At 39.5% G+C, this 9,918-nt stretch overlaps 1 protein-coding gene across 2 annotated transcripts in view; it reads right to left on the bottom strand.

The window, feature by feature from the left end:
* Positions 1-754: 754 nt before the first annotated feature.
* The window catches only part of Gask1b (golgi associated kinase 1B), a 55,498-nt gene continuing 46,334 nt past the window's right edge, over positions 755-9,918 (bottom strand). For both annotated transcript variants that reach the window (XM_006981095.4, XM_076574286.1), the window contains exons 4-5: positions 6,783-7,009; positions 755-2,646 (exon numbers count right to left, since the gene is read on the bottom strand). In XM_006981095.4, the coding sequence (XP_006981157.1) occupies positions 2,439-2,646; positions 6,783-7,009 (435 nt within the window). In that variant the 3' untranslated portion in view covers positions 755-2,438. The remainder of the gene's footprint in view (positions 2,647-6,782; positions 7,010-9,918) is intronic.

The raw sequence follows: 9,918 nt of genomic DNA, 5'->3' as shown, positions 1-9,918 counted from the left end.
AAGTAAAAATAATCCCTTGAAAGGAAAATTATAAAAGTAATTAGTGTTCTTGAGCCTTCCATTTAGTATTAAGCATGTTGAAATAACCAGGCAAAAAATATAGTCCAACCCACCTGTGGGAGTCCAGGCTGCTTCAAAGCAATGTAGCCTTAGACACATGAAAGCAAGCTTTTAAGATGCTCACAGTGCCTGAAATTGATACCAAAGTGTGGATGAAATGGTACATTTTCTAAAAATAAAAAAGTATTCATGTATGTATTAGGTCATCTTGACAAGGCATGAGACAACTTGGAAGAAATTCTTTTAATTCTAAGTCAAGTGGCAGGGGGCATTGCAAGTGCTTGAAAGGATAATTAAATGATGATTAACCAAATAAAACTCATAGACAGAAGACAACATGGGGACTCACCAGGGCCAGAGTCATACTCAGGTCACAGTGAAGAGAATGTGACAAAGGGAAAGGGAACACACATGATAATAAACACAGTGCTTGGAAATGAGCCTTGAAAAGCAGAAATGAGAGCGTCAAAGGAGACCTCTCTTTTGGGTCTGTCTTTTATTATAGTTAAAATACTATTAGCTTAAGTTGGTGTGTTTGTATCCATTAGAATCTACACAAATGTTTTCCATTTATGATGTAGCCTAGACTACTATGTTTTTTAAAGTTCACATTGTATTAAATTATTCTTCATCAGAATATAGAAAATGTGCATGTTAGGAACAACAACTGAAAAAAAAGAGAAGACAAATGCAATAAAAATTTATAACTTTTTATTTTTAAGTTTCCAAAGAAAGAAAAGGTCAGTAAACCAGTTTTTATGAAAGAAAGAATACATGTCAGACAGGATATTACTATGTCAACCAGACTGGCCTCAAACTTGGAATCTTCCTTCACAGCTTCCTGGGTGCTAGGAAGTCAGGTATTCATCACCATATCTGGCTAATCAGTCAGCTTTTAAATAAGGAGTAGGAGAGCTAAAAGTGAGAGAGAAATAATTTGTTCTAGATTTGAAGCCTCCCTCCATGTAAGTAGACTACATGATGACCTTGCAGATTTCCCAAGGGCAGGAAGATTCAGAGCATGAACATTGTATGTCTCAGTCCTTCCAACTCAACTAAAAGGTTGGCAGAGGGATTTGGAGAATTATTTGAGATTCAATTTTGCCCAACATATTGTCACATGTTCTCTAGTCATGTACTCTTCTTGAAAAGATTCAGTCACGTGGGTTGGGTTTCACCGAGACTTCTCATATTGATCTACATAATAAGTTTAATATCTGAACTTATTCCTAGATAACAACAGTTGAATCAGGTGAAACCTAATTATACAAAAGAAGTCTTCTATGATTAAAATAAAACTACAGAAATTATAGCATATCCTTTCTAAAATCATTAAAAGTGGACTGGGGTTATGGGCTTAGTCATACAGTACCTACCTAGCATGAATGAAGCCCTGAGTCTGATCTCCAGCACTGCTGGGCATGGTGGCACACATCTTTAATCCCAACACTTGGGAAATGGAGCATCTGAAGATCAAGGTCATCCTCATAAGGAGGTCAAAGCCAGCATGGACTACATGAGACCTTATAGTTATTTTTTTAAAAAGCCAACCAACCAACCAACCAATCAATAGGAACATTAATAGACCCCACAAAATAAATTTTCAAATAGTAACATCATGCCTTATAACTGTTTAGTTTTCTAACCACCAGACATAAATTGAATCAAAATTAAGAGAGCAAAGTGAACTGATATATCCATTGCTACATATGGATATTTCTATGCTGACAGTAAATTCTTAGAAGGAATGAATATGAGATTTTGGTAGATCAAAAATAACTGGTTGTTTATAGACGCTAGAAAATACAACCAGCAGTTTGTAAATGAATCTACTACCATGACTACTTAGAAGGGGTTTCAAGACTTTGGCTTTCACAGCCACATGCCTCAATTTCCTGGTAGAATTGCTTCTGGATAGGGTTGGGAAACTGTTGTAATGATCAACATCAGGGGAATGTCAATAAACTCTCTGCTAGGAGCTGGTCAGATCAGTTAAATGGCATGAGAATGATTTATTAGAAGAGTCAGTGCCTTTGGTTTATATTGCTCTGTCAAATATCATGAAAATGCTTTAACATTAGTGGGAATAATAATTGGAGCCATTGTGTAATAACAATGCTGAGACACACATGTCAGAATGTTAGGCAAAAAACACCATCAGACGTTTTGCAAGCAATATGCTATCCCGAAACTTCTTGAATCTGCATACCTTCAAGTGATGCAAACTTTCTAAACTCTGTTTATGATATGCATCAGGTCAGTTTTGTATATTCAACTATGCTGCTTCACTCCTAGAAACACTTAAGGTTGATCTACTTCATTTAAGAAAAACCAAAGGTCACACATGTATAGCCCTCAAGGCAGAAGACAGTCCTATGTCATTCTTTCATAGGTAATACTTTGACGCCATGTGCATTGATGTAGGTGACAAGGATTCTGGCTCTCTGCTCTACCACATCAATGAGCTTCTCGATGCCTTGCCTGCCTCCTTGACTTTCCCAGTAAACCTTATCAAGGAACAGAGACTGAAGGAGCTTCTGCCGTAAGTGCTGGCTCTTCAAAACAGAAACTGCAGAGTCGGGAAACCTGAAACGATAACACAGTGTTTCACTTAGCAATTGCTCAAAACTGTTATTATTCCTTCCCCCAGGTGCCCTGCCTTCATTAATCTGGCATAAATCACACTAGCAAATAGGACCTTGAGAATGAAATGTTTTTGTCACCGACAAGCAGACACTTCTCCTAAAAATAAAATGCAAGAAAAATGTGTAATTTCGTACTTAAAGGTTGCTACAGACCGGCAAAGAGAGGCACAGAATTGAGATCACATCAGGTCTGAAGAAGTATTTCCTTTCATCTTAAGCTCCATGTGCCCTACAGAAAGTCTTTTATCTGTTTCCATTGGTAACGAGGTGGTTTGGTGAAAGGAAATGTGAGAGTGGAGTATTCTCCCTGAGCAAAACTCGGAGTTTAAAGTGCAATGATCTCAGCCGGGCAGTGGTGCTGCACGCCTTTAATCCCAGCATTCAGGAGGCAGAGCCAGGTGGATCTCTGTGAATTCAAGGCCAGTCTGGGCTACCAAGTGAGTTCCAGGAAAGGCACAAAGCTACACAGGGAAACCCTGTCTCGGGAAAAAAAAAAAAAAAGTGCAATGATCTCAAACTTGTAATAGAACAAAAGAGAAATTATTATTTTTAAAGAAAACTCAATTAGAGAAGAACTCCCTCTGATTCAGATTATACTTTTAGAACTTGAATGACTGCCAATGCTCTTTTTTTCTTTTCTTTTATGGTTTTATTTTTTTATTTTAGATTATAATATAATCATTTCACCTTCCCTTTCTTCCCTTCAAATTCCTATAATCCCTTCATGATCTCTTTCAAATTCATAGCTTCTTTTTCATTGTTATTACATAATATGTATATGTACATACATGCACACACACACACACACACACACACACACACACACACACACACACACACACATATGGTTTTCAAGACAGGGTTTCCGTGTATAGTTTTGGTGCCTGTCCTGGATCTCACTCTGTAGACCAGGCTGGCCTCGAACTCACAGAGATCCTTAGAGTACTGTGATTGGGAGATGGTGGTCCTTCAAGGAGGTGAGGCATAGTAGAGGGTGGGGTCAATGGGGCAGGCCTTGCAAAGGATACTAGAACTCTACCCTTTACTCCTCTCTCTTTCAATTCCTGGCCATGTACTGAAAAGGACCTCTCCAACCTTGATTATAAAAGTCCTGTTCATAAAAATAAAAAAAAAAATTAAAAACCCATTACTCTACTATTGGTTTTTGTTTTATTTTGTTTTGTTTTTTTACATTACACTGGTTAATGAGATGGAAATGATTAATGGAAATGTGGTGGCATTTAGTACCACTAAAGGATCAAACAAACAGTCCAGGTGACTATGGTCTGAAATCTCTAAGGCTGTGAACCATGATATATCTCCCCATTTTGTAAGGTGATCACCTCAGATGTTAGTTACAGTCATGGGAAGCTGGCAACTGTTTTCAAAAAAATTCAGTGAAAGTAAACTTTTGGAGCAAGGACATTCCATGACATCTCACTGGACATCCTGAGGTCACTTAAGAAGGATCTGGCTAAATCGCCTTGAGAGAGTTCACTGAACTTGCTTCTTTCCATGTAGAAGGACTCGAGCCAAATTCCAGCACACACAGAGTCTAGCAGTGTGGACAGAAATCTTAGGAAATGTCTGGTTGAAATCATAGGTTATATTCTGCCACTCCCCCAGCTTGGCCTCATCTAGCTCTCATTAAAATGCTGCTAAATGCACCCTATAATCACTGGGGTTCAAGAGTAACTTTCAAATGAATTCAGTTGTACCTCAAACACTGCATGGCAAGAACATACACTCCAAGAACATACACTCCAAGACAAACTTGGAGACAAGACATGGGATGCATGGACACTAGGAACCCAAGGTCAGGAATTCTGAGGGTGCTAGAAGACCAAAGGTCACAGCACTGAACATACTTATTAAATCTCAGAAATGTGAAGTTAAATAAGGCTTATTGTATATTCCAGGCTCCCCAAAGACATGTACCGTGAAGTCCTGTGGGCTATGAATTAACTAAGCAGCGTTTTTGTATGAAGTATTAATATCCGTAATTGTAACTTCTATAGCCCTTCAACTAATTTAGCTGAGGCAGAACGCATGAAAGGCAAGTATTAAAACCACCAGGCTCTTCAGCCCTGTTCATAAAAGAAAACAACCCATTACTCTACTATTGGTTTTTACATTGTATTGGTAATGGAAATATTCTATGTGTGACTCTGAACTTAGCAAAGACTTCACTTTTGCTTCTTAATGTGTGAAATACATATTCAAAGAAGGTTTAACCTTAAACCCATTACTCCTCATAATGAAGTTAAGGTTTAATCTTCTTTGAAAGAATAAATAAAAGTGTTCATATCTATGTGAATGTTTAAGATAGATAGATGCATGCCCCTGGCACTCTCAATTCTACAAAGAAATTTTAAGTCCTTGTAGTATCAATTCAGCAAGTGACATCTTGGGAATGTCATTTTTCCTATGCATAAATTCTCCTTGGCTTAGGCATTTAAAAGGGAGAACCTACCACGTATTCTGCCTTCAATTCACAGAGACAGGAAGAGCATCAACAGGGGAAGGAGGGATGTGGCAAACAACCTCTCGGGACTCTCAAAACCCATAGGAAGAGGGTGCTTTTTAGTATTGAGAGTGTATATAAAATCCACATTATCTAAGAACCAAGTCAAGGGGAAACAATTGAGAGGTGCTGCAGAGGATCATCAGCAAGTTCTACACTTTTTGTTGTCTTCTTCTGGGTTTGCCTTTGTTTGAGCTCTGGGTATGGAACACCCTGAGCCACACACCTGCCAGCCTAGTAAGAGTAACAGCATTGGAACACAAATACAAGTATCTGCAAGAAAAAGCAGTGGGTGCGGGCTTGGAAAAGCTGAGCTCTACCATGAACTTCAGACTTACTGGGATGTTTCCCGGACATTGCTCAACTCTGAGGGAGCTACCTCTATCTTATGGACTCTGAAGCTTCCAATCTAACCTCATTAGGGGATCTTATTCCTGACTAAAATGGGTAGCAAACGAGGGTGGCTCCACTTACTGTGGAAAGTTATTCACGGCTTACAAAACTGAGGTAGAACTGATAAATCTTTGTAGCCCAGCTCCTGCTACTCAAGAGTCTGAACCTCCTCTATGCACAAATGCATGAGATCAGTGTGCCATGAGACTAAATGTGTTTTCACTTCCGCAGCACAGAACTATCTTCCTTAACTTCACAGCAGCCTCCTCTTGACTCTGTATCCTTTCTAAGTCCTACCAAATGTCTCCTAAATGGTTTCGGTCACTTCTGAGTTTTGGGTCCATATTGAGTACAGCTGTACTTCATTGACTAGCCTCCTGCAGCTCCTCCTCTGTTTAAGACCCAGCCCCAGAGTCTATGTCTACTATAAAGATTTGTGAGTACTCCAAAGTCCTCCTCCCAAGCTTAAAGGGTCTGCTGTCCTCTGGTGCCCTGCTCTTCAGAGAGCTCTTCTCCCACTGTATTCATTTATAGCAGTTATTTGGGTTTATCATGAATCTGACTCCCTGCCATGCTTATTAGTTCTATTGACAGGCCAAATAGTTTATTATGGATTTTGACATCTCTATTGTTCCTCCCATGTCCAATCCTGGGCACTAATAACAGAGCCTCTGCCACCTGATTATCCCTACTCCTGGCAGCCCTGAATCTGTCCAACCTTACCTACACGGGTTTTCACAATGAAGGGTGATCAAGGCAGTGAAGGCAGAAAATGGTAGGAGCTGTGCAGGCATTGTAGACTGTTGATAGGTGCACTGGCTGCTCTTGGAGGGTTATTTTACTTCCTTAGGTCCCTCCCACACCCATAATTTCTTTGGAAATCTATCTAACATAAGGTGTGAGTTTTCATGGAACATTACTAGTTGTTTAACATATATGTGATCATCCAAAATGTCACTTCACTAGAAAATTTACTCTTTATTCTGGGTGTAACAGCTCCTTCCTATAATCCTTGCCCTCTGAAAGCTGAAGCAGGAGGATGACTGCAAGTTTAAGGTCAGTTTAGAAGACAAAAGTGTGTAGCCTGAGCTACACAGAGAATTCCAGAACAGTCCAGGCTAAAGAATGAGATGGGACTTCCACAACAAACAAAAACTTACTCTCTGATGCCTTCTAGCAATTTGAAGTTTAGGTTGTCTTCACTTCTATCGAAGAAGCCCTTGTTGTTTACAAAGACCAAATGCCTTGGGTCCTTCTTTCGCTGGACAATGTGTGCTAAAGTCACAGAATTTTGGTCATCACAGTTTGGCCTCAGTCCATTCTGTGTACAGGTATCTTCCTTTCGAGGTCTGAATCCACAGCAATTGGTATCTAAGCGATTGTAAATCTGAAAATGGAAATGAAAACAAAATCCAAAATGCTGAGTAAAACCTTGGGAAAGCCAGAACATTTCCAAAGAATGGGAGCTTTCTGAACAGCTGGGCTGCCAGAATCCCAGCAGGCCAGGCTGACTTAATTAAAAGCAACTGTTAGAATAAGTCCACAGTTCAAAGCCCTCTGACTCAGATGTAGTCCTAAGCATTTCCAGCTTCTGCTAACAGCTCCAATGTCAGACCATCCAACTCAGGCGTCTCCACCCTTGGTATCCACAGTTCCCACGGAATCACATTCAAGCATGTAGCCAGCAGAATCTCTAACTCTTCAGGAGAGGAGAGACAGCGTCATACTTCTACAGACCCAGGGGGCTAGCTCTTGTTTTCTCCCTGGAGCTGGGCTCTACAGATTCTGATTACTTTGTTGGCTATAAAATCTATTATACTGGACTTCAGTATTGCAGTAGCTAGCTGGAAATAAGATAGAAAAGTCTGTAGGAGGTATGAGATCCAATAATGAAGCATCAGCTAAATTCTGAATATGTGACAAAGACTTTGGAAGCTTGTTATAATGCAGATGACTAGAATAGAAAGTGGAAAGATTGATTCAAACATTGTTCAGTGTCACTTCTTTTGACCAGAACAGATGAGGTTGTTACATAGAAGAACCCTGTCTCAAACAACAACAAAATGAAATGATCAATAAATATGTCCTTAAGAGTTAAATTCCAACTGTGTAGTCTAGTACTGAAAAACATTTCATTTCCCCTACAAATTTTAACACAATTGAACATGAACACATGGTGGTAATAATGAAGAGTGGTCTCCAGCCAGCATAACCCTGGCTAACAGTTTTGCAGAATGTAGTCCCTAGTCGGTTGACCTCATTGCCTTTGGACTTGTGGGAAGGCAGAGGAAGCTGAGAACCAAAGATAGGAAGAACAGTTATGAGGGTCCAAATCCTTTCTATGGCCTAACCTGATTACTTAAAAACTCCTACTAAACAGCACCTCTTAAAGATTCCAATTCCTCCCAGCAGTGTTACAAGCTGGGGACCAAGCCTTCAGTGCATGGGAATGTGGGGGAGAATTATGATCCAAACTGTAAGAAAAGCCATGAATATTCAATGTATTCATGTTTGATCATAAGCTCTCATAAATTCAGGCCCTGTCAGCATCTCTGAAAGTAATATATTTTATAGCTTTTATTTTTAAACCCCATGAAAGCATGAGCAATTAGAAGTGGGAAAAAATGACATAGGACATCTTTTTATTGCCTTCCCCAAGTTTGACTGTTTCCTACAGTATGTTTCAAAGTGTCCTATATAATTTAATTTTGAGTCATGAGACATTCTGATGATTTCACCAATTCCCTGACAGCCTGTTGTACCAGGCAGTTCTGACCAACATCACAAATGGTATGTGTGTACGTCCAGTTCATCTCCTAGGGATGTTGCCACTGATGCCATTCAGATTCATACTTGTACTTGGTGAGTACATTACCATGTGCTGAGTGTATATGTATATATTCCTAGAGGTATAACAGTCAGACTTCGAGGCCCCAAAGAATTTGCTTTTCTCTGTTTCCCTTGTTCTCTGACTAAAGTATGTCTTTCTATTTTTGTACTTGTTTAGCAATGGCCTATTAAATCATGCCCTCTTACTCTTCTCAGAGTTTTGTCATAATTTTCCTTCTGAGTCCCCATTCACTATACCAAGTAGCATTTGGCCACCATAACCCAACTCCTTAAAGTCAGCACCATTTGCCTGGCAGCTGGTATAGGTATATGCTAAATACAGTTCTGCATATTTTTAAGATGGCTCACCAATTTTTAAGCCTAATAAAGCACATCTCACACAACTATGAACCCCAGATGCAAAAGAAACACTTAAGTATTGCATAGAAAACCACTCACAGTGCCCATCTGCATCTCTCTGTTTTTAAGTGGATACCCTACAAAGAAGCCCGTTGAAGGGTAAATGTTTTCAGGTAAGCAATAATGATGTTTATCACTATTAGTGTTTGAGTTCTTATCAGTTCATTAATTTACTTATTTTATGTGGATACATGTGGTGGGTGTGTGTTTGTATGACAACCTCCACACATGTAGGGCAGAGGACAACCTTCAGATACAGTCTCTATCCTTGCACCATGCGGGTACCAGAGAGAAAACTCAGGTCATCAAGTTTGGCAGAAGGCACCTTTTCCAGGCCAGCCATGTTGCTGGCCCTGACTGAATTCATGCTTTCTTAAACTTTAAAACAAGGAAAATTATTTTTGCAAAAATAATCTACTGCTGAAGAGGACTGCCAATCATCATTTTCCATAAAAGTATTCTTTCCTTCTTTAGAAAAATACATCTTTTCAATGTTTACCTAACTAAAATTACACTCAGAAAAATCCAGGTGTTCCAGCCAATTTTTTGAAGAGATAGGATAGATATTTTTAGATATATTTTCTTCAAAAGCTTTTCCCTCTTAATTCCATTTTCCTTTAGTAGCAATAGTTTTGTCTGTAGGAAAAAAATATATCTTCTGAGTGATTTATAACTTCTGCTATAGCACCAAACCAAGGGAGCCTCTGTCTAGCTGCATGCCTCCCCAAGAGCCATTAGACATCTGCTGAGCACCAGCTCCTTTCTATACAAAGGGACAACACCCATCCAGCTCTGTGTTCAAAATTAGGTCCATCAAGGACTTGGGTTAGTTTATTCCTCTCTTCATTGTCTTCAAAGTAACACGATTAAACAACTAATCGCACACAATGTCTCAGCAAAGCAGTAGAAACTAAGTGAGGAGACTGAGCCAACTCCTCTGGGGTCCCTCTTGTCACAAAGGACAGAACTCAGGATTCCAATGCAGAAGTCCAAGACATCACCATGCTCTCATCCAAACTGATTGGATCTTCCAGGCATTGGCTCCCA

This window comes from Peromyscus maniculatus, chromosome 6 (genome assembly GCF_049852395.1).
Source record: "Peromyscus maniculatus bairdii isolate BWxNUB_F1_BW_parent chromosome 6, HU_Pman_BW_mat_3.1, whole genome shotgun sequence".
In the NCBI taxonomy this organism is placed as follows: Eukaryota; Metazoa; Chordata; class Mammalia; order Rodentia; family Cricetidae; genus Peromyscus; species Peromyscus maniculatus.
The sequence above is the reverse complement of the archived record's forward strand: the minus strand, read 5'-3'. Positions and strand labels throughout refer to the sequence as shown.